At 45.1% G+C, this 25,683-nt stretch overlaps 1 protein-coding gene across 6 annotated transcripts in view; it reads left to right on the plus strand.

Moving 5' to 3' along the window:
• The window catches only part of PIP5K1B (phosphatidylinositol-4-phosphate 5-kinase type 1 beta), a 307,231-nt gene that overhangs the window by 258,605 nt on the left and 22,943 nt on the right, over window positions 1-25,683 (plus strand). For 3 of the 6 annotated variants that reach the window (XM_064579700.1, XM_045882212.3, XM_045882213.3), the window contains exon 14: window positions 25,354-25,471. The exons of 1 other annotated variant lie outside the window; for it this stretch is intronic. In XM_064579700.1, coding sequence (XP_064435770.1) covers window positions 25,354-25,471 — 118 coding nt within the window. Of the gene's footprint in view, window positions 1-9,737; window positions 10,361-11,645; window positions 11,772-25,353; window positions 25,472-25,683 lie in introns of those variants that run through there. 2 more of the 6 variants (XM_064579702.1, XM_064579701.1) reach the window with 2 other exon arrangements.

The raw sequence follows: 25,683 nt of genomic DNA on the forward strand, positions 1-25,683 counted from the left end.
ATGGGGAGGCAGCCTAAGGGCTCTTCTTCCCAAGGGGGAGAGTCAAAACCCATGCCTACAACAAAAATAACCACCATGCCTAGAAGTTACAAAGAGATGATTGTTCTGTTGAAGGAAGAGTTTAATGGTGAAGGGCAGAGCAACATCACGTGGCCAGTTAGCTAGAATGCCTCGAAGCTTCCTTGTAACCCTGCCGTTCTGGGGTTTCTCTTAAGGTAACTCCCACAAGAGGAGTGCTTGATGACAACAAATACAGAGCCTCATGGGAAGAGAAAGAAACTTCTTCCACAGATAGAAACCCTCTCTTCCCTTCATTATGAACAGACCAAAACCAACCAGCATGTGTGTCGGCCTCAGATAGACCTGAGCCTTAACACCGCCCGCACTTGGCACAATGTGCTTCCTCCAAGGAAACCGTAAGACTATGTAGCCAGAACGTCCAGTCTGGACAGGTAAGCTGGCTTCGAGACTCTTGAATTAGAATGCCACTGGGCCGGCCACCAGCTACATGACTTTACCTCCCAGGCCTCAGTCTCCTCACCTGTAACAAAAGAATAATGACGTCTACCTCACAAGAGTACTGTAATGACAAGACAGGAAAATGTCTATGATGACTATCCATTCAATGCCTAAAATGTAACATATACTTAAATACCCATTTTTTAAGAAGATATCCCTTCAAATATTTTTGTCGACATATCACAAAAAGTCACCATGTGCAACTAGCAGGATCAGAGGGCACCTAGAATTCTCCTGCGTCCCTAGGGATGAACAGTTCTGTATTCTGTCTGCATTACCCCTGGACCTCCAGTTGGGAAGCTGGTTCCAACTAGGGACTGGTTCCAACCAGTGACTCTGAAGCTGTGATTTAATTTGAAAGTTCAGGGTGAAATACGAGGGAGCAGAGGGTATATGTTCTAATTGCCACCTCTGATAGACGGACAGTCTAGTTTTGAAAGACATAGCCTTTCAGCCTGAATTAATACCAATCATGGACTAGGAATGGTTTAAAGAAATTAACCCATTTCTGAATCCCTAGCACATAGCAAACATACAAAGTTTGTCCAGTAAATGAATGATGAGGTAAATGAGGTTACTCTTCAACCTTTGGATTAACCATAAAATGATACTAGAGTGCTATATATAGTAAGGATTAAAAGATCCAACCTAGTTCCTCAGTAGTTCCATACATAAGTCATCCAAATCAAAAAAATATGGATATCCGTCCTTCTCCATTAAAAAGAAAAAGGAATTAGTGTTTAAAAAGCACAAACATGGGGATATGTCCGAGGGCAGAGGAGGCAACTGAACTCTCAATGGCTAAAACAGGGACAGTTGGAGCAATAAAATAACGTAGCATTGAATTATAACCCAAAGAATAAGTATGCGTCCATACTGACATTAATATATGGCTGAATGAATGAATGGGGGAAAGGAAAAGAGACAAATCTCCAATGCAGAAGAATTCCAAATAATTTATGTAGCTACTCTGTCCTCAAAGAGGTAAAGCGTACCTCCCCATACCTTAAGTATGGGCTGCACTTGGTAGTTTATATCCAAAGAGCACAGTATGGAAAGAGAAGTAGGAGTAACCTTACAGTGTAGAAACCTGATAAACACCATCCTGGCCAGACAACCAGGGTTAACATCATCAGTGTAAGTCATGTTAACAGTATATACCCTCGATATGATGTGATGAGAATGGTACTTTACCTCTGCGATAGTCCTCCCCAAAACCTATAAATCCTGACTAACCATGAGAAACACCATTCAGGGGCGCCTGGGTGGCTCAGTTGGTTAAGCGTCTGCCTTTGGCTCAAGTCATAATCCTAGGGTCCTGGGATCAAGCCCTGTGTCAGGCTCCCTGCTCAGTGGGGAGTCTCTTCCCTCTCCCACTCCCCCTGCTCGCCTGCTCTCTCTCTCTCAAATAAGTAAATAAAAATTTTTAAAAATCTTCAAAAGAAGAAACATCACTCAAACCCCAATCATGGGACATTCTACTAAATACCTATTAAGTACTCCTCAGAAGTGTCAAATTCTTCAAAACAAGGAAAGTCTAAGAAACCATCACAGTCTGTAGGAACTCAAGGAGATATGATGACTAAATGTAATGTGATATCCTGATGGGACCCTGGGATAGAAAAAGAACATTCCGGAAAACTTACAAAATCCCAATATACTATGGGGTTTAGTTTAAAAAAAAAAAGGAGTCGGTGCTTTTTCCCTCAAAAGTGACATCACCAAACCCTATACCACAATTATGTGTTGTAGTAGACTTTGTTATAATGTGATGATGAGGGATTATGTCTGAAAATGACCTCTTGAGGCTTTTCTCGAAATAAGGTATATTTAGGGCGCCTGTGTGGCTCAGATGGTTAAGCGTCTGCCTTCGGCTCAGGTCATGATCCCAGAGTCCTGGGATCGAGTCCCACATCGGGCTCCCGGCTCGGCGGGAAGCCTGCTTCTCCCTCTGACCCTCTCCCCTCTCATGCTGTTTCTCGCTTGCTCGCTCTCTAAAAAATAAATAAAATCTTTAAAAAAAAAAAAAAAGAAGGTATATTTAATATACCAGTGGTACACACAAGGACAATTCAGTAATCTGTCTAATAGTCTGGGTCTTTTTTTGCAGCTAGGCTTAACTGTGATTAATGTATTATGCAGATGATATTTTAACCTGCCACAGAATCTCAATCCATATAAGGCTGGATGTGGATAACTTTGGCTCTTACAGCTCAGACTTCCTAGTCTCCAGAATTTGGAGTTGGACCAAAGGAGTTTTTCATGCATATGTACCAGGGGTAAAGAAAAGTTTCCTGCTTATATTTAGCAGTCCATATCGGACATACAAACACCTATGATTTTTTTATGTCCCAAATGTAGAAAACCAGGCTGTGTATCTTTTGGTCCATGTCAGACCATGCTCCAGACTCATAGACTGTCACTTGGCAACTCTTGTCATCATCTTTTTGCTCTTTTTGCATCCATGCCAGCCTCTTCCACGCTCAAGGAGATGAAAGTCAAAGCAGAAGGCAAATGGTTTCTCTGAAATCGGTTCTGCGCACACTAATGATTTTTATAGCTTTTTTTTTTTTTAAGATTTTATTTATTTATTTGACACAGAGAGAGCACAAGCAGGGGAAGTGGCAGGCAGAGGGAGAAGCACACTCCCCGCTGAGCAGGGAGCCTGATGTGGGACCCGATCCCAGGACCCCAGGACCACGACCTGAGCCGAAGGCAGACGCCTAACCGGCCGAGCTACCCAGGTGCCCTAATGACTTTTATATCTTAATAAACAATCAGCCCATCTCTTCCTGAGAACATATTACATTTCCTCTGAACTCATAAACTGTTTAATTAGGTTTCATTTGCATGAGTAGCTCTAGGTAAACATGTGGAAGTTGGTCCGACTCGAGGATGAATCAAGTACAGTATAGAAATAAGCCACTTCCCCACATATTACAGGTCGTCCTTTTCTTGAGAACCTGAATGCCGCTTCATCAGTTATCTCTCCTAAGGGATGGTACAGTTCCTTGATGCTCCAATTGAGTTTTCTATCAGCATCCTTCTTTTAGGTGATAATAATGGGTACAATGCATTGCGGTAGGAAAATAAAACTCTATAAGGCTATGTCCTCAATTATCGTGGAACATGTAACAATTCCATAGAAATAATAGGTATCAGATAGGGTTTTTTGCTTGCAGGCAAGAGAAACTGGCATTGCAGGGGAAATCCCTGGGAAAATAGCAGTTAGTTCACATAATCTAAAGGGAAGGCTAAATTGCTAAGCCAAGGAAAGAATATGAAACACAGCAGCTCAAGGATTCGTTCACTGGGCAGAATTTATGGAACTGTTCCCATGTCACCCTAGACCCTTGTGCCGCAGTGTGGGACATCTGCCTCGCCCAAGCTTTCACCAAGCTTGCTTCCAGAAGATCTCAGACTCGTAGACAGCTTCACATTCGGCTGCAGCCGATATTATTACTGAGCTCCTACACTTTCCATCCATTATTCATCACACCCCCCAGGTTCCTCTCCTTGAGACAGTCCAATGAGCACAGGTTGAGTCAGAGGCTCACCCTCATGGGGTGACGTGCTGTGGGGTGCATTCCCAGCAGGACCACGTGCAGCAAGCAGAGCCTAGCTCCCCAAGGGCTGAGTGGACTGCTCTTACCAACAGAGGAAAGAAGTGCTGGGTGGGTAAGAAGAGACTATATTTAGTATCACTAGAATGAGAAGACTCAGATCTGGCTTAGAATGCTGGCAAAAGCCTCTTACATAAAAATAAACAGGGGCGCCTGGGTGGCTCAGTCGGTTAAGCATCTGCCTTCAGCTCAGGTCATGATCCCGGGGTCCTGGGATCGAGTCCCGCATCAGGCTCCTTGTTCAGCCGGGAGTCTGCTTCTCCCTCTCCCTCGGCTCCTCCCCTCTGCTTGTGCTCTCTCTCTCTGTCTCACATAAATAAATAAAAATCTTAAAAAAAAAAAACACACATTACCTTAGATGTGTTCCCATAACCTTTTCCTCATCTATAAAGTAAGAATAATAATCCTGTCTCATAGAATTGTGTTTTATCGCTGTTCTTCTCAGAAGCCCACTTAGGGTCCTTTCAACCTCTAACCCCTGCCTCCTTTCCAAATGTCACCGCCATCCTGATTTCTAACACTATGTTAGTTTTGCTGGGTTTTGAACGTTATGTAAACAGAATCATACAGTATATACTCTTCTGCGTCTAGCTTCTCTGTTCAATATCATGTTTGTGTTCCATCCATGTTGTTTGGTAGGGCTGGATTTATTCTCACTGCTGAATAGGAACCATTCTGTGGTATTCCAATATTTGTTTATCCATTTTTTTTTTATGACGGACGTGTAAGTTGTTTCTGCATTAGGGCTGCTCTATAAAGCTTCTAAGGACATGCTTCTGTGTGACTTTCGGTGTCGTGTGAATACATTTCTATGGGGTACATACCTAGAAGCGGAATTACTGACTCATCAGGTATGTGTGTGATCATATAGTTTTCTGTTTACACTGCCCCCAGCAACATATGAGTTCTGGCTGCGTCACAATCTAGCCAGGGCTTGGCATTATCACAGAATTGTTTGATGGTTTGTTTTTTTTTATATTTTTATTTTTTTTAAAGATTTTATTTATTTATTCATGAGAGAGAGAGAGAGGCAGAGCGAGAAGCAGGCTCCCCGCCTAGCAGGGAGCCCGATGCGGGACTCGATCCCAGGACCGTGAGATCATGACCTGAGCCGAAGGCAGACACTTAACCATCTGAGCCACCCAGGCGCCCGAATTGTTTGATGTTTAAATCTGGATCCTGTTAAGTAGTATTTGAGAGCTTCTTCTGATAGCTGCTTAATAAAAATTAATTGGATTTCCACACGGTTGTGAAAGACACATGACATCTACAGCCATTTTGCATGCTATTCTAACCAATGGTATTTGGGTACATTTTGCTGTTAAAGTTTTTATCTTAGCATGGAAATCTTTACTGGTTGGACAGTGTGTTGGGCAGTCCTTACTACGTTGAATTCTTGTTTGTTTAAAGCTTTGCTTGGAGGGGCGCCTGGGTGGCTCAGTCGGTTGAGCACCTGCCTTCAGCTCAGGTCATGATCCCAGGGTCCTGGGATCGAGTCCCACATCAGGCTTCCTGCTCAGCAGGGAGTCTGCTTCTCCCTCTCCCTCTGCACCCCCCTCCCCCTCTTGTGCTCACTCTTACTCTCTCTCTCTCTCTCTCTCTCATGAATGGATAAGATCTTTTTTAAAAATAAATAAATAAATAAAGCTTTGCTTGGTGAAGTGTCCCTTTGGCCCCTTCCGAATGGTCATCCTCCCCCGGCTCAGTCCATGAGACGTGTTAATGGCGAGAGCACCAGGCAGTGGTCTCCCCGAGCTGTGCACTGCTCTCTTCCCCGTTCAGAACTCAGAGCAGCGTCAGTCTTACCTGGGTCATGCTGGGGGATTTACTGGCAGTGGTAGGCTGTGTTACGGAGTTTATGCACTTACCAGCCTGCCAAACCTGGGTCTTTCCACTTCTCAGGACCTCATTTGCTTCCCGTATGAAGCAATGGGTTGTTAAAATCATACATGAGACCATATGTAAAGTGCCAGGCTTGCTGCCTCCCTGAGGGACAGTTAATACTATTATTAGGGGTGGTGGTTGTTGCTGTTGTTTGATCGTAGGCACAGCATGCTTCAAACTGTAAAATTGTTTAATTCAACAGTGTTTTAAAAAAAAAAAAAACCACAGACTCAGAATTTAAAAAATAAGACTTAGTCATTATTATTATAAGTACTGCATTGCCCGAAGGTGGAAGAAAAGCACTCACCAGCCCAGGGGCTGCAACCACCACACCTTATTTTCCTAACACATCAACATTATAAGGTCTCTTTTGTACTCGAGCACATCCTCCACCTCCCACTCTGCCCCCTTCTGGGAATTGCTTTATGATCTCCCGGAAAAGAGAGCCTTGTTCTCTCGGGTAAACAAACTTCAGTAAGGAAGCTGATAACACACATTGGAAAGAAGGTCAGATATACATTGGAAACGAGAGGGATCACAGCGTTTGTTCAGAAGAACAAAGGGAAGTGCAACCTTGAAAGCCTGTAAGAGGGTCCTCGTGGTGGTTCAAGAGAATAACACTCAGGACGTGGATGTACCTGTACATGGATGTACAGGACCAGGATATACTGGTCAAGTTTTTAATTCACTATGGGACACAGAATTCTCCTAATGATGGAGCGTGATATCCTATTTTTAAAAAACTGTCCATTGGGGCACCTGGGGGTGGCTTAGTCAATTAAGCGTCCAGCTCTTGATTTTGGCTCAGGTCGTGATCTCAGAGTCATGAGATTGAGCCCCGTGTCGGGCTCCTCACAGGGCTTGGAGCCTGCTTGGGAGTCTCTCTCTCCCTCTCCCTCTCCCCCTCCCTCCCCACTCGCACGCTGTCTCTCTGTGTCGCTAAAAAAATTAAAAATTAATAAATTAATTAAAAACTGGCCATTATTTAGCCTAACACCTTTACTTTATAAACTGGGAAACTAAGGTGCATAGAAGTGACATAATTTCCTCAACATCACTGAAATGTAGATGGGTAGCCGCCGAATCAAGATCAGAATCCAAGTCCTTCAACTCTGGATCCAGTGACCTTTCCATTGATCTTTTCTTAGATATTTTAAGAGGTGATGTTGACTTTCTAAAATCGTGGACTGGTGAAATTTAAAATTGTTTAAAGGATCTTTTGTTCTTCCTTAAGTTGTTTTTCATTGAAACCCGGTGCCATCTAGAATTACAGCTAGGGTTAATTGTAGGTTGTCAAGACCGGGCACTGTGCCAAGTCTTTTAGATGCTTATTCATTATGTGCTTGTAACAGGACTGGCCTCAGCTTTAATGATTTCAGCGGGTGTTTGGTTTTCCCTGGCAATTAGTAGGAAATTGTCCTACACAAACAATATTGCACAGAGTGGATTGTCTGAGATCATCTTTCCCACAACAGGAGGAAAAGCTTTGGTAAGACAAAGTAGGTCGTTAATACCAAGACAGATGAACTTTTATTCATCCAAATGTTGTGGATTTTATTTCCTTAATATATATTATTTTCCATGCACAAAAGTTATACGCTCCTTCTCAGTTTTCAGTTTTTGGAGCTGAGAACAATGGGCTGTAACTCTTCAAAGTCAAAATATCCATGTCATCGGGTATTATCCATGTAATTTTAATGTGTGTGGATTTAAGAAATTACATGTGGACATCTGAATTTGAGGACCTCTTGCAACTATTCTGGAGTTCCACTGGGCTCTGTGGCTCACTGACAAGTAACATTTTGCCAGAAACAAGAATGATTCCGATGGAAGTGGCAGCCCATAGATTATACACAAAATTGCTCCTACTGTTTTCCTATTGCCTTTGTGAGGCAGTGCGCTGGAGCTTGCTCCTTCTGACTTGTGAAAGTCAAAGGTCAAACCTGGGGAGCCAGGGCGCCTGGGTGGCTCAGTCGGTTAGGCATCTGCCTTCGGCTCAGGTCATGATCCCGGGGTCCTGGGATCGAGTCCCGCATCGGGCTCCCTGCTCGGCAGGGAGTCTGTTTCTCCCTCTGACCCTCCCCCCTCTCCTGCTTTCACCCTCTCTCTCAAATAAATAAATAAAATCTTTAAATTTAAAAAAAAAAAACTTGGGGAGCCAGTTGTCAACACAGCCATCACTGGAAATTAAATGACAAAAGCTTACCATGACATGAGTTACAGTTTTTTAAAGGTGGTCTCAACGGTCATCCCTTCTTAGTTACTTTACTTCCTATCTGTTACTTGCTCTTGAGGGTCCATGGATACATGGTATCCGTATGTTGGAAATCCTGTATGGTGGTGGGCTTGTGTGTTCCTTCCCAGCTCTCACTCAGTGACATCACACTGGTAGATTGAGGTTAGGAGCACCTAATCCACAGCAGATGTCGAGCACTGATTAAGTCAGGGCTAGATTTACAGTTTTGTCGGTGGTCTGTTTTTGGGGCTTAAAAGCATGCGGTAGCCAGAGCCATCTCATTGTTGCTAGCATAAAAAATTGAGGAAATAGTCTACCAGTATTTGAAAACTGTTTTCCCATTCAGGACAGATGTAGCTCATATCATGGACAAATGGGTGAAATTCTGCCACGTCTTTATTTTGTTTTTGTCTTATTAATGTAAAGGAAAATACGAACCAACCTGATGGGGCTACACATCATCGTTTGCAATCGTAGGTTGGCTATGGATGCCCGAGTTCTATAAAAATCAACAAAAGTATCCCGTGACCATCAGTTATGTGGACGTCACGGTAAAAACGATTGCATATTATTGTAATTTGTAAATTGTGTGCTGCACATTCTTTGTCAGTGGAATGTATATATACATATATATGCATGCATATCTGTATGCATATAATGTTTTTCCCAAAATGCCGGTTGTTACACATTTCTCAGTCTGCCACTCCTTCTCTTCATTAAGATCTACAGTGATAATACTAATAACAGCTAAAATGCATTAAATCCAAGTGACCGGCTTGGTTAGAGTCACCTTGTTGAGTTCTCGCAGATGCTGTTATATTGCCAGAGACAGGGAGACCGTGAGGAGGTAAGTTTAGGCCCCTCCAGCTTTCGTGGAAAAGAGGACATCTAATCGGTACCTTCCAAGGGCAAGGAGCATGGCGGACACTTGCATATGGTAAATAAGGGGAGTTATGTTTACCACTGTCATGTAGACAAAGACCTGCTCGTGTCCCAGCTGAGTAATAGTGGTTAGCAGGGGAATCCCTGAGGAAGGAACCAGAGCTTTCAAGTTCCTCCTCCTACTCAACTCAGAGGGACTAGAACAGCTTCATCAAAGGAAACAGTGAAGGCCTCAAAGTGACACATACTTTGAGGGCATTTTTATGAATCGCCAGTGAGAAGTTCCATGTATGTAGGATTTAGACATCCAATATGAAAGATGGGCATTATCCAAAATAAGCTGAGTTTAAGTCAGACTCCAAAAATGGGTAACTGAGACTCCTCGGGAGTAGGTGGACCTACTGGGGAAGGGTATCATTTCCATGGCAGCTTGTAAACCTGAATATTTGTATTTACACACTGCAAGCCACCTTAACATGTAATGAGAAGGCGGGTGTATGAACAGCGTAAGATAATGGCTGGCGTATTTTGTGGCGCTCTACGAAGTGCCCAGTCACTTCTTGGTCGGCTTATGCGTGCGTTTTCTGTGGAAGGTGGAATTCATCGTGTGTGACGCGTGGCCCGTGGCTGCATATCTGACCCCGGTATCCAGGACTCCAAACACCAGCCAGGTCCGGCCTACAGCTGCCCCGCCAGCCCCTCTGGGTGCTCTCGGCACCAGCCGCAAAGCGCACCCCGTACTGAACCCCAGAGGTACAGACAGGGACCTTAGCAGTGACCAGCATCCTCACCCGTATCCGTGGCCACGCTCCCCGAGCTGATAGTTCTGGTCCTCGGCTGTTCACAGAAGCACCCCACACCATTTCCAGGCTGCAAGTCAATCCTCATCAACCTTCGAAGCCAGTATTACTTTCTTTTTTGTTTTGTTTTTAGATTTTAGTACTTCTTTATCACAGCCTAATACATTAATTTTAAATGCTTAGGACCCATTTCTGCAAAGTACTATTTTCAAAAAAGTTACATAGGAAATAGTACACATGCAACTCACCCAAGTTTTATCATGCTAAATAGATGTGGAACTTACTGTCTTACTTCCTGCTCTTACTTTGCATGTGTGATCACAGACTGTTCTCCCCTAGAACTCTTTTGTTTTTATAATTTTTAATTATTGTTAATTATTTTTAAATATAATATTTAATAAAAATTGTGTCTTTAAGATTTATAATCTGATTTGACATATATACATGGTGAAATGATTACTGTGATCAAGCTAACATACCCATCCTCACATTATTGTTTGTTTGATTGAGACCAGGAGCTTGGTTCTGGTTACTACATGTTAGCTTGTATGTTTCCTTCACTAGATATGGACTCCTGAAGGGAGGGACTAGGTTTTGTGTCTCTTTGTTTTTGACTGGTTGATTTGGTTTTGGGGAGGGGGTGTTGTTTTTTTAAGGTTCACTCTCTTAGTGACTTTCGGGTGTATAATGCAGTATTGTTAACTGGAGTCACCATACATCACATCCTCAGCTCTTGTTTATCTTATAACTAGAAGTTTGTACCACGGTGTGTGTGTGTGTCTGTGTGTGTGTAGTGAGAGCACCTGAATCCACTCTCAGCAAATGGCCAGTATATATAATAGGGTAGCATCAGCTGAGGTCATCATGTATACTTTAGATCTCTAGACTTACTCATCCCACATAACTGCAACTTTGTATTCTTTGACCATCGTGTCCCATTTCCCCATCTCCCCGCCCCTGGTAACCACCATTCTACTCTGTGTTTCTAAGTATCTGACTTTCTGAGATTCCACATAGAAGTGAGATCATGCAAACTGACCTTGTTTCTTTCGGTGTCTATTAGCCAGTATTTCTTAAGGTATATTCTAGAGCCACCTGCTTCAGAAACAAGTTGTTTAAAATGTCACTCCCTGGGCCTGTTGGCAATCCTAATGCATTAAAGTTTGAGAATCACTATTTAAGCAAGTGGGTAAAGTGACCTTGTTTTTAAAGCACCTAATTTGTTCCTTAAATTATAGAAAGGGTCTTGGGACAAAAGGGTCACTGCCTGAGATTAAAGCTGAGTCATGATTGGAAAACCAAAATAGGTTCCAGTTGTTCTTCTCCGAGTTGCCAATGCTGTATACCTCCCAGATCATCCCAGCCGGGCACCTCCAACCGTCTGCCCACTGGGGATCTTTTCAGTTTCACTCCCCCTGCACTGCTTATGTATTTAATGACTCAGGACAGGGTGTTGACTTGGCTGGCAGAAACAGGTAGTTTATGTGACATTTTCCAGTTATTCAAATCAGAGTTTATAAATAGTTTGGCATTGGCCTCACCACATATAAGAAACTTCTTGTCATTCTGAACCTCTTTGAAGTCTCCAGCCACACTGAAAATCAATTCTGCTTATGGTTTTCCGATAGCCCTGAACAGTTATAATTACATCTGTGAAAAGCAAAGCTGCCTTGTAATCTGTTCTCATATTATTTTTTCCAGCAGCTTCCACGGACTTGGTAGTAGTTTGGATGTTGTGACTAAATGATGCTGAGGGTGGTCATTTCAGCCCTCTGCATTTTTAGCACATTGGTACAAGGAGGACCCAAGTCAAGCCTGAAAGCTAAGGTACATATATTATCTAATGATTCCTGGTAAATAATAAAGCCTCAGTGAATGTTTGGTGGATTTTACTGAAGAAAGGCCTTACTTTTTAAAGTTAGAAAATGTGGGCGCCTGGGTGGCTCAGTTGGTTAAGCGACTGCCTTCGGCTCAGGTCATGATCCGGGAGTCCCTGGATCGAGTCCTGCATCGGGCTCCCTGCTCGGCAGGGAGTCTGCTTCGTCTTCTGACCCTATCCCCTCTCATGTGCTCTCTGTCTCTCTCATTCTCTCTGTCTCAAATAAATAAATAAAATCTTAAATAAATAAATAAATAAAGTTAGAAAATGTAATATTCAGCAAAGAATAGGAATGGTACTTTTCTCAGGTCCCCAGAATATTCATTTCCTGAAGGTTCAGGTTACTGGTGTTCGGGGCTAAGGGAAGGGAGAACGAGTGCTAATGAGCCAGGCTGTTGCTAAGGCAGGGTTTTCCTTTAAGCACTGATGGCCCCTACATGGGTTTGCTAGGACTGTTGTAACAAAGTACCACACACTCGGTGGCTTACACAGAAATGTATCGTCTCATGCTTCTGGGGGCCAGAAGCCCGCCATGTTGGTAGTGTTGCTTCCTTCCCAAGCCTGTGAGGGAGAATCTGTCCCATCCTGTCGCCTGGCAGTTTGCGGTCTTTGGCATTCCTTGGCTTATAGAAGCATCACCCCAGTCCGCGCCTTCACCCCCACATGGTGTTCTCCCTGTGTGCCCACCTGGACATGGGTTACACTGGATTAGAGCCCACCCTACTCTAGTCCGAACTCAGCCTAATCATATCTGCAATGACCCTCTTCCCAAATAAGGTCACATTCTGAGGTACTAGGGGCTAGGACTTCGACATACGAGTTTTAGGGGACACGATTCAACCTGTAACACCATCTCTCTGAGTAAATCTTTGCTTTTCTGGATTTTTTTTCCAATCCTTATAGCAATATCGTGCTGATACATCATGCTGAAGATGGGAATGAATTATCTCCTGGTCATTTTCTCTTAAACCCTAACTGATACCGTCAGCTTACACAGCAAAAGGCATTTCCATTTCAGCAGACTAATTTCAGCATTTCTGATATGCTCCTCTGATCTCAAACTTCGGTTTTCTGCGGAAATTGAGAGAGGGCCAACTGGGCTAAAAATCCAAGCTCTCGGAAGCTGGAAGGACCTCATCAGATTCAGAGCCCTGATGTGTACGGGGAGGAAGCTGGAGCCCGGGGAGGTTAGATGGCTCACCCCGCTCCTTAGCCCCCGTGTGTCCCCACAGCGCACACAGCTTCTGAGTGTCGAGTTGGTACCGGAACTCAGCTACCCTGCCTCTTGTTCTAGTTCATTCTTCCACATACTGTACTGCTTCTCCCAGCCATGGAGGCCATTGGGTCCGCTGGGATTTAAAAGACCCCGAATTCCCGTTGCCTTTGTGGTGGTTTGCTGTTGCTGGAGAGTACAATCACCTTGGCTTTCAGCGCACACCACTTAGCCGGGGATGTTCTGTGGGCTGCTCATATTAGAATCTGTCTTATCCCCCTAAGTGTTACCTCTGGACCTACTTAAATGTATTCTGTCTCAAGTCCATGGATAAGCACTCTGGGAAGAGAATGAATTCTGATCCAAGGTCTGCCAGATACGGACAGAAAACATGTTTTCCAAGAGAGCCCAAGCAATTCAGTGTTGTAAAGTCCAAGAGAAATTAGTTTGTCAAGGTTTTTTGTTTGTTTGCTATTTTATAGTAATGATATATGTACTTATTTGCTCCTTTTCAGCCTTTATTATGTATTTTTCCCATTTTTTTCAAAGACTTTAAGTCAATGACCCAGGTGTGTGAACGATTTACCAACTTCGGTGTGGCTTTTAGCGCAGTACCTACAACAGACGAGGCGCTCAGTATACATTTGGATGAACGATTTATAGCTCAGTGAGTAAAACAGCAGATACCGTTCTTGATGCTGATCGTTCATTACTGAAATATATATACGGTAACACCCGCAAGTCTCAAGTGTGTCGTTCCACGAATTTTGACAGATGTGTCCACGCAAGTAATCATCACCCAGATCAGGATAAAGAACATTCTCATCACACCAGGGAGTTCCCTTCTGCCCCTTCATGGTCAGGACCCTCAAGGTCATGGAGACATTCTCCTTTGTTTTCTTCCGGAAGCTGAACAGTTCTGGCTTTCCCATGTTGTCTGTGATCCGGCTCAAAATAATTTCTGTGCGTGGGGTATCGGCATTTCTGTGGCTGTTCTTTACTGTCTGTATCGGCCCCACTTCAGCCAATCAGGACTGACTGACCGGAGTAGATTGGCCATTGAGAAATGGATCTGTAGATCTCTTTTCTTTCAGAGTCGATCGAACCATTGTTGCGGCCAGTGTCTTAGAAACCCGGCAAAGAGCTCCTGCTCCACAGCAACTGGTTGCTATCTGGAGGCAGTCCGCCTGGCCTACGTCCAGGGGCCACCATGTGTTACCTGGGGTTGGACGACTTAGCCTTAATATTCACGTTACAGATAAACAGGGAGAGCCCCGATCTCACAGGGTTGTCGTTACCGATTAAATGAAGTACTGCGTGCGGTACACTCGTCACAGCGTAAACATCAGTCAGTGACGGCTGGAAGCGTGTGTGGGGGAGGGCGGGGGGAAGAAAAATAAATCTAGAGATGTGTGGCGGGCAAGGCCCCGGAACTTGGAGGAGGGTTCCTTTTCGGAACAGGTTTCTCCCTCCAGCTCCCCCCCAGCACACACACGCACGCATACGCACACGTACATGCACGCGCACAGACGCACGCACACATGTGTGGACGCACGCGCACAGATGCGCACATGCACGCACAGATACGCATGCGTACGCAGGCACATGCGCATACGCAGACACATGCATGCACGCACACGCACGCACACACGCACGCACGTACGTATGCCGCTGGGGGGAGCTTGGCCGGCCGAGCTCCCGGAGCCCCCGCGGCTTCCTGTTCCCGCCTCGCCTGCACCCCGCAGCAGAGTTGGCCTCTGTCTTCACCGGCCGGGTCCCAGGGCTGCCGGGCCTGCCGTGGGCTTCGTGCCTCGGGCGCTCACGTGTGTAAGGAGAGGGGCACGTTAGCCCTGGCATGAGACCCACGGGCAGCCCTCCGGAGATTCCCAGGAGAGGGGCTGCCACTCTGCCTGCCTCCGGAGGAACGGGCAGCCTCCCCGTCTGAAAAGAGCAGGAGAGGGAGAGCGCCCTAGAGCGCAGAGCAGCAGCGAGCTCCTGGCTGAAAAGGAGACAAGACCGGGCGGAAGCCGCAGAGCCCGCCGAAAGCCCGCTGTGCAGCAAGGCAGGTGAGGAAGGTGGGTGGTGCGGCAGTGACCGTGGCCCAGGGCCTCCCACTTCTCTGGGGCCGCCCTGGGGCGTCTTGCACACTTGCTGTCCACTCAGCCCAGGAGTTCACCATGATCGAGCTGCGCTGTCCTGGCCCCGCGGGAGCTCTGATGCATGCGGACACTGTCGGGGGTGGAGTAGGAACCTCAGGGCCCAGGCTTCAGAATTCCACACCTAGTAGCTGCCTCAGGCGCGCCCCCCCCTGCTCCCGTCACCCCCCACTGCAGCCAGAGTGAGCTTTCCTGAGAGAGGCACATGCTGTTGGCTTGAGCATCACACCACAGGTGTGTGAGCCAGGCTACGATGAGCCTGCCCCCAGGCAGCCTGTATCTCTAGGGCTGAACAAGGATTTGCAAGCCTTTTAAAAGAGACTAGGCTCGGGGCGCCTGGGTGGCTCAGTCGGTTAAGCGACTGCCTTCGGCTCAGGTCATGATCCTGGAGTCCCGGGATCGAGTCCGGCATCGGGCTCTCTGCTCGGCAGGGAGCCTGCTTCTGCCTCTGACCCTCCCCCCTCTCATGTGCGCGCGCTCTCTCTCATTCTCTCTGTCTCAAATAAATAAAAATTAAAAAAAAAATCTTTAAAAATAAATAAATAAATAAATAAATAAATAAATAAATAAATAAATAAATAAAAGAGACTAGGCTGCACTTGGGGGTTTTCTCTACAGGTAGAGTTTTCCTGTCCACTCTTCTTGTCAGTGAATGTTCTGGTAGCTAAACTGGGAATAGCGGAAAAGGGATTCTTTGAGAAATGTTAGGAGGAACCTGTCTCTGCAAGCACACGGTGGTCCAAGCCCCACCCCCACGGCGAGATAGAGCCAGCCCCAGGGGTGACAGCCCTGGTGCCGCTCCTCTCCCTTTGTAAGGAAGAGCGTGACTGACTGTCGCATTTGCTCTCATCTGCATTATCTGACTTGGGTCTCCTGATGGCCCTATGAGATGGGCAGGGCAGGGCCCTATGAGATGGGCAGGGCAAGGCCTGTCATTCCTGTTTCTACATGAAGAAGCAGGAGCTCGGGGTCAGGACTTGCCCAGACAAGTAACTCATAATCACAGGGCAACGTTGTATCTAAGCCTCCATCCGCAGTCTACACGCTCTCTGTGTGTAATCCCCATGCCAGTCCATTTCTAAAGAGCAAAAACCCCCCAACATGAAACAGCCTGACATGTGGGGAATTTAAGCAAAACTAAAAAAAGAAAGAGAAAGAAAAAAAGAGACTCCATTTAGTCTTGCTGGGAACATTTTTCTTTGCATGGCCCAGCAACCATGGCTTTGAATCCAGAGAGGGGAATGGAACGCTCACTCCCTGGTGGCCACAGTATTTACAAAGTCATCATAATATAAATTCCATGTATCAGTTTTCTCATTTTAGAATCAATCCCTGGACAAAGCAGGGAAAATGTGGTTATAGCTACAAGATAGATTATAAATATTAACAGCTGTGATAAAGTAGAGAGAAAAGAAAGTTTTTTTTAAGTGGATCTAATACCAAGTGAGAGAGGAAAGCAGAGACAAAGACCAAATGATACAGGAAATTCAAGATATCCGGTATATGGTTGGTGGAATAAAAAAAGGTCAAGTGTATTATTCAGTTACAAACTAAATAAAATATAAATAGCAAACGCTGGGAGGAAGTACAGTGTAGGAGAGGGTCATGTCCTCCTGATGGACTCAATAAATGATGCTTTAGGTTGAGAATACTTTTTATTCCCTGATTCATCCAAAGATATGAAAGGAACCACCAAAAATGCTAAAAAGAGAGCCATCCCTGGAGAAGCTGCCCCCCGGGGTGGGGTCGGGGGCAGGACACAGGTCATGGCTTTTCATTGTAAGTCATTTGATAGATTTTTATTACTTTGATAAGAGAAGCTCAAGGCAAAAGACAAAAAACTGTGGAGCGTACCGTCTGTCCCCTGAGCACATGCCCCCGTGAGAAGGAGCTGTAAAACACTCATTAGGTCTGCAAACAGAAGTCAGAGTGTTCCCGGCTATAAAATCATCGATGACGGTTCTCAGCAATCCAGCCAGGCTAATGGTGCTCGTGACAGAAAGGAGCAGTGTTGTAAATGCCAGAGAGGCCCGTGTGACATCGGAGAACCATTCAGGTCTGCTCTCCGGGGGAGCGCTGTGAGGATCTGAAATGCCCCCTCCTGAACAGCTCTTACCTACACCAGGTTTGCCGTGGGTGCAGAGAGCAGAGCCCAGAGCAGGTGCAAAGGATGGGCAGCTTCTCTGATTTTACAAGGGAAGAAGAACACAACTGGGTGGCTTAACAGTTTCCCGAAAGCCTTGTTGCAAAGTAGGCACAATTAGCCCTCAGACCGTCTGAATTGAGGGAATCGTGGCAAAAATTGATGGTGCAGAACCCAGGCAGGCAGCCAGACTCTTTAACCTAGTCACGTAACGTTGCTTCTAGAAATGGATCTTCCCAAGCTGCGAGGCTAAGGAGTGGCAGGCCCTCTGACACAACAGTTGGGTTTTGAGGGCACTGCTCCCAAGAGAGATGCTCTCACTTATAGTGACCCCTATAAAGGAATCTGGAAAACAAACAAATTAGAAATTGATTCCAGATAGGCCTGTGCCCAAGAAACCAACAGTACAGTAAACAGGACTGAGTAGCAAGAATATTGCCTATCTCCCCCCCCCCCATGTCAGAACGGAAGAGAAACAAACATGAAATTGATCCCTGGCTCCGACATTTAAGTGAAAATCCCTTTTAGAACCAATCTGAACTTTACTACTTGAGGCATCTTCAAGGAAGGAGGAATTTGCTGCAGGCTGTAGGTGCATTTTAGTTGGATTGGATGGTTTATTCTTGCATTATCTCCCTATTCTTTTAATATTTACATTTCATTAATTTTTTTATTCTTTTTATTTGTTTTAAAGATTTTATTTACTTGAGAGGGAGAGAGAGAGAATGAGAGACAGAGAGCATGAGAGGGAGGAGGGTCAGAGGGAGAAGCAGACTCCCTGTAGGGAGCCCGATGCGGGACTCGATCCCGCAACTCCAGGATCATGACCTGAGCCAAAGGCAGTCGATTATCCAACTGAGGCACCCAGGCGCCCCTCATTAATTTTTTTAAGTAGCAAGGGATATTCACATACACATTTAAGTATATAATAAAAAGGTTCTTAATCATAAATACTTTGTTTTATGTGAGGCTCTTCTTGATTAGGAAACATACAGCTTTGGGACACCTGGGTGGCTTAGTTGGTTAAGTGGATGCCTTCAGCTCCAGTCATGATCCCGGAGTCCTGGGATCCAGTCCTGCATCGGGCTCCCTGCTCAGCAGGGAGTCTGCTCCGTCTGCCTGCTGTTCCCCCTGCTTGTGTGCTCTCCCTTTCTCTCTGACAAATAAAATTAAAAAAAAAAAAAAGATAAAGCTTTATCTTCAGTGGTGTGGGTTAGAACTTTTACTAATTTCTTTGCTAAAAACGTAACAATGTGAAAATGAATTATTATCGGTTTCAGCTGAAGCCCAAAACAAAACTGCAGGACTTACAAAGCAAGTGGCTAAAAACCAGTTGCGCAACTAGTAGCTGACCATCCAGCCCGAGGTCTTTAAAAGAGGTTAGAGAAGCCAAGAAATGAGTGCACGGGTAGCATGTGATCTCGAGAGAGAGCAGTCAGGGAGCGGGAGCGCACTGCAGCGGGGTTCTTTGGCGAGCGGGCCAGTGCCCCATGGAGTAGAGGGGACATACCTGTGTCCCCTAGGTCTGACTCATGCCTGAGATCCTTAAAACTCCATTGGCAGAGCAAGGAGAGTTTGCTGCTTACAGATGGTCTACGCCATTCACTCACTTGTATCTCTTGTCTGTGCTTTAAGTATTTATCTCATTGTCTGTCTGCCTCCATACTGTGTAAATTCTGTGAGGCGGAAATACCGATTTCAATCTCTGCTCCATCCTAGCACCTAGACCACAAGATCCATAAATGGGGGTTTGTAAACGTTGTGCATCCATTACCCTAATGTCTCCAACCACCCTGCATGTTTGATACTGTTCTCATTTTGTGTGTGGGAACCGGGAGCTCAGGGGGCTGAAGAGAGTCATCCAGAATCACACACAACTCAGAAGACCCAGGATTCAGGGCTAAATCCTCTAGTTCCCGAGCTCATGCTCTGCCTATGAGGCTCTGTCAGCTCAGGTACCTGTTTTCCTAAAATGCATTCTCCTTTCGGGAAGTGACCTGCTAGTTCTGTACTCTGATCTCACTCAGTAGGTTTGTCATCCTCCTTACTCAGTATGTAAAGAAAGATCAGTGAATTGGATCTGTAGCTTTCACTCAATGCCAAGATGTATTAATGTCAGATTATTCTGAATGCACCTAATGGGACTTAACTGTATACATGCCTGATGATTTGTACAGGGCAATATATATATTTTTTTCAGAGTTCTTTCATAGGTCATTTTTTTTAATTAAAACATTAGAAGCTTAAAAACTATTGTTCTTGGTAAATATTATTCTCTTTTTATTGTGGTAAAATCTGCATAACAGGGGCCCCTGGGTGGCTCAGTCGTTAAGCGTCTGCCTTCGGCTCAGGTCATGATCCCAGGGTCCTGGGATCGAGTCCCGCATCAGGCTCCCTGCTCAGCCGGGAAACCTGCTTCTCCCTCTCCCTGTGCCCCTCCCCCTGCTCATGCTCACTCTCTCTCAAATAAATCTCTTAAAAATTTTTCACATAAAACTTCCTATCTTAGCCATTTTTAAGTGTACAGTTCAGTGGTGTTAATATACACTCACGTGATGGTGCAACCAATCTCCAGAACTCTCTTCATCTTGCAGAACTGAAATTCTGTCCCCATGAAACTACTCGCCATCCCCCACCCTCTGCCCCCTCCCCCCCCGGCAACCACCATTCATTCCCCTTTCCACCTCTGTGAATTTGATGACTCTAGGTACCTCATGGAAGTAGAATTACACAGTATTTTTCTTTGAAGGACTGGCTGATTTCACGTACCATAATGTCCTACAGATTCAGCCGTTAACATATGGCAGAATTCACTTCCTTTTCAAGGCTGAATAATGTTGCATTGTGTGTGTGTATCAATTTTGTTCATCCGTTCATCCATCAGTGGACACTTGGGTTGCTCCCACCTATTGGCCGCTGTGAATAATGCTGCTATGGACGTGGGTGTGTTCATTTGCTAGGGCTGCCCTAATAAAGTACCATAGATGAAGCGGCTTGAACAACAAAAATTTTTTTTCTCCCAGTTCTGGGGGCTACAGGTCCAAGATCAACGTGGCAGCAGGGTTGGTTTCTTCTGAGGCCTCTCTCCTTGGCTGGTCAATGGCTAGCTATCTTTTCCCCTGTCTTCACACAGTCTTTGTTCATGTCTCTGTCCTAAACCCTTTTTTAAAATATTTTATTTGTTTATGAGTGAAAGAGCAGGGGGAGCAGTAGAGGGAGAGGGAGAAGCAGACTCCACGCTGAGCACAGAGCCTGATGTGGGGCTCGATCTCAGGACCCTGAGATCATGACCTGAGCTGAAACCAAGCATCGGACGCTTAACCGACTGAGCCATCCAGGCACCAACCCCCCCAATTTCTTCTTTTAAGGGCACCAGTCATATTGGATTAGAGCCTATCCCAATGATCTCATTTAACCTTAATTACCTCTTTAAAGACTTTATCTTTACAGATACATTGTGAAGTACTGGGGGCTAGGACTTCAGGCTATGAACTGGGGCTCAGTGGAGACACATAGTTTAGCCCATAACCTTGGATAAACAAATATCTCAGACTCTGTTTTCAGTTCTTTGGGGCTATATACCCAGAAATGGGATTGCTGCATCTTAGAGTAATCCTATTTTTAACTTTTTAAGGAAGAAAAATGTTTATTTATAAAGTCTATTTTTTTAAAGATTTTATTTCAGAGGGAGTGAGAGAGAGCATGAGCGGCGGGGAGGGCAGGGGGAGAGGGAGAAACAGGCTCCCCGCTGAGCAGGAAACCCAATGCTGACTAGATCCCAGGACCCTGAGATCTGACCTGAGCCGAAGGGAGATGCTTAACCGACTGAGCCACCCAGGCGCCCCAGTAAAGCATATTCTGCCTGCTTTTCCCCAAACCTTCCTGGCCATCTTTACTCTCCTCAAGCAAAGATCGCTGCAGTCACATCCAACACCATATACTGCCTTTGTTTTTGTTGGATCCCAGGATTATTTTCAAGTTCTTAGGTGCGTCTTCCTTTGCTACCTCGATTTCTACAATGGCAGATCTCTAAAATTTCTGCAGAGCTGGCCCTAGAAAGGGGGCTTTATTGGAAAACAGGGTTCAGATCCTAAACTCTCCTCAATGGCAGTGTGACCTTGGGCAAGTTCCTGCGCCCCCCTGCCTCGTCCTCAATCCCTAATCTGTGAAGGAGACGTATTGGGGTGACAAATCCAAGGGGGTGCTAGGCAGAGACGATGTAAACAGAAGAGGCCAGAGAGTAGCGGGTGCCCTGGAGGAAGGTCCCCATACCTGTGCTACACCAGCTAGCCCTGTGACAGTGTAGACGGGTCCCCGGGCTTCCACAGACCTGTGCGCATGGTCTGTTCACCCCACGGCGTGGAATCTCAGAGCCCAGTTCTTTCATGTTGCCAGGTCAACTGGAATTATTTTTCTCTATTAGGAAGAAGAAAATGTTTTTTGAATGACTGGAATCTACCCAAAACAGCTCTAAAATTTATGTGACCTCAACTATTCTATCCAATTTCTGATATTTCTGGTACTATGCACTGAGACATCAATTTTAAAATCTTGACCCTTAGGTGCCTCATGAAACCTTCTACTTCAGTGAGATGTTTCGGATACTATAAAATTTACCCAAACTATACAGTTTTGTGGCTTTGGTATATTCACCAAGTTGTGTATTACTAGAAGCTAATTTTAGAACGTTTTCAATAGCCCAGAAAGAAACTCCACACCCAAGAGCAGTCATTCCCTAGTCCTCACCCTCTCACCCCCACCCCTGGCAACCACTCATCTGCCTTCTGTCTCTCAAGATTGGCCTCGTCTGTACATTTCACATAAGTGAAATCATACAATACGTGGTCCTTTATGACCAGCTTCTTTCATTGAGCATAAACGATTTCAAGATTCACCCACGTTGTTGCACATATCAGTAATTCTTTATTTCTTATTGCCAAATAATATTCCATTGTAGGAATTACTTATCCGTTCATCAGCTAGTGGACATGTGGGTTATTAAACACTTCGGGACTATTCTGAAGAATGCGACTAGGAGCATTCGTGTACAGGTTTTGGGGTGGGCACGTTTTCCTTTTCCTTGGCTCTACATCTAGGAGTAGAATTGCTGGGTTATATGGTTTTAAGGACCCACCAAACTGTTTCCCAAAGCTGCTGCACCTTTCTACAGTCTCATCAGCTGTGTAGGATGGCCCCGGTTTCTTCACATCCTCTACAGCTCTTGTTCTCACCTGTCTTTATGATAGCTAGCTCAGGGGGGGCTAAAGGGGTAGCTCACTGTAGTTTTTACTTGTGTTCCCCTTATGATGAATGATGTTTAGTATCTTTTCGTACACTTATTGGCCATTGGTATTTCTTCTTTGCAGGAGTGTCTGTTCAGATCATTTAGTCATGTTTTAGTTCAGTGATTTGCCCTTTTATTGTTTTAAGAGTTCTTTATATAACCTGGATATAAGTCCCTATGACCCTCGTTTTCATCCCCCAAATGATGCTCAGAATATACTGTTGAGATAGAAAGTATTCTAATACATGTGAAAAACAGTACAAATAAAGTCTGATTTTTATCAAATTTGACCATAGAATGCTGACGGAATCTGGTGTTTGTTTTCTGTAACCAGTGAATTTTAGCTAAAATAATCGGTAAATCCCAAAAATTACCCTCATTTTTTTCTAAACCATGCTAGTAGCTTACACACAGTTACCAAAAATAGAAGATAAATATTAGATTGAAAAATATGTACATAATGGATTTACTTCCAGGGGAGTGACTCTGGATCACAACAGGACGGCAGCAAAAGGAAGAGGACTTTAGCTGCATTTTACATTACATGTAGTACTATGAAAAACTAAAAAATTTTTTAAGAAAAATCACTTGCAAGGATGCCTGGCTGGCTCAACCAGTAGAGTATGCAACTCTTGATCTTGGGGTCATGATTTCAAGCCCCACTTGGGGCATAGAGTTTAAGAAAAATCACTTCCAGAATATTCTTGGTTATACCCTTCATCTTGAAAATTGAGTTTTGAACTTCATCAAATGAATGGTATGTTCATAAAATAACCCAGAAGCCATTAGAAGTTTTTTTAATTATATACAAATAAAATATGAACCTAAAAAACAGGAATACAAATCAGAAGTCCATCCCACACTTGTGTATTTTCTGACTACCTTATTTCTAGCTTTGATGTTTGAGTAGATATGTAATTCATCTTTCGTGGGTGACACTGTAGCAGTTGAAAAGCAAAAGCCAATTAAAGCCCATCACTGCAGTCTTACTTTTGATCCAAAAGATAACTTGAGCGATACTGATTACCACCCAGTGCTTCTCAAAGCAGCATCCCTTGAAAGCTGATCGTTTACTAAGCCAAGAAATCTGTAACAGTTCACCGTTTGAGGTCAGCAGCCCCACGGATGGAGGCCACGCGCACCTTGCTCTTTCAAGTCCGTCCGAACAAATTTTGTGTCCCGCACTGGGTAACCCATCTTAGAGTTTTGAAAACCGAGAGGACTTTTTTTTTTCCTTATTGTGTCCAGAATGTAGAAGAAAACCCATCGAGGCAGAGTACAGTGGCTTTAACCCCTTCATTGCCACCTTTCCCCACATCACCGGGTGAGAGGCCCACGGGAGACTCCTCTCACCCTTGCTTCTTACTACTTGTCTAGTATTTTGTACCATTTTTCCATTGTATTTTATAATCAGGAAAAAGACAAACGAACCTGATTAAGATTCATACAATTCTGACATTTTTTTTAAAAATATTGAAAAGGGTCAGAATTCCTGACTATTTCACAGAGCTTCCACGAACGGGTTCAGATGTTCAGAAGCTCCCAGCCTGGGGCAGGGCAGAGGACAACCGTGCCCTCACCAGTCTCCTGGGCAGCAGGCGGCGGGGAGGCTCCAACAACAAGCCTAGAGGCTGGCTCCCGACTCCAGTTCTCGGGTGGGGTGAGCTCTGAGCTGGGCCCTGCGGTGGCAGGCCCTGGTCGTGGGCGAGGGGAGAGACGGGCCGTCCTCCGCACTCCCGCTCTCAGGCCCCACCAGCTTGGCCCCAGTGGGCTGACGGGCAGCCCCTCGTCCACCACTGTTGGTGGAGGTCCTGTTCCTGCACAGCCTTCCCAGAGAACGCTGCCAGAGGTTAAAAATGTAACTTTTATTTCAGTGAGGAAAAGCTTGTGCATTCCTGAGCCCCGAGATTAATTCCCAATTTCAGTAGTATCAAAACGGACCAAAGACTTCAACAGTTGTCACTGGTTCTCGTATCATGACCAAACAAGGTGGCTGCCCCTCATGAAGGACTCTCCGGTATAACTATCGGCCACCGTTCTTGTGGCGTTTGCTGTCTACCAAAGGGACACCTAGGCTGTCCTCGCAAGCACGTTTGTAATTCCTCGGTACTCAGAGAGTGCCTTGGCCTAGCAGCAGGAACATCACCTTGGAGCTTATTAAAAATGCAAACCAACGGGCTCTGTGTCCAGTCAACTGCATCAAACTTGGGGGTGTACGGCCTGGGAAAGTGGGTTTTTACCAACCCTCCAGGGGATTCTGGGGCACATTTAAGTTTGACAACTTTTCATGCCTAAAAGGAAAAGAGAACAGTACAAAGAAAGAAACCAATATTGATCATGCACAAGGTTATCTTTATAAACCAGCAAAGCGTGAGTACTCTAAGTGGAGAACCTAAGCAGCAGGAACCAACTACTCAAAGTCAAAGCTGACCATTGTGCCTCGACATGATAGCCCTTTGCCCTCACAAGGCCAGGGACCCACAAAACACTTCTCAGAAATATAAATAAGTGTCCCTTGCAGGGAAGCAGACAGCAAACACACTGCTAGTACAACCAGATTCCTTAAACTCAAGCGAGCATATCTGCAGGTAGGACCATATTGCCTTTGAACTCTCAAAATCATCTTTTATCCCAAAAAGCTTTCCCAAACTCCACGTCTTTAGCCACAACTTGGAGGTTCCCCTGGATCTTGGTCCAGAGGCCACATGCTCATTATTCTTCTTCATTTTTCCAGTAAAGGGTTACCTTCCAGTTCAACATTTACCTTGGAAGAGGGGACCATCTACTTGACTTCTGAGCCAAATGCTCTGGAAATGCAGGATGATAACACCTCCGTGCTTGATGTCTATTTAGTAAGTAATTCCAGTTTCTTCCCCTTCCCTTGTGTTTACAGATGGACCCAGGCCACAGCTTCCATAAGAACAGGTTCTATAAGGCCAGGCAGGCTGGGGTTTTAAAAGAAACCATGGCTCTCCATCACTGGTGTGTCTGTTCACAAGCCATGCTTTCACACAGTTCCTGTAGAACATTCCAGAAGAGAGTATGTAGGGTAAGACGCTAAATC

This window comes from Mirounga angustirostris, unplaced genomic scaffold (assembly GCF_029215605.1).
Source record: "Mirounga angustirostris isolate CCGP_5_RB_7025 unplaced genomic scaffold, mMirAng1.0.hap1 SCAF_15, whole genome shotgun sequence".
NCBI classification, from domain to species: domain Eukaryota; kingdom Metazoa; phylum Chordata; class Mammalia; order Carnivora; family Phocidae; genus Mirounga; species Mirounga angustirostris.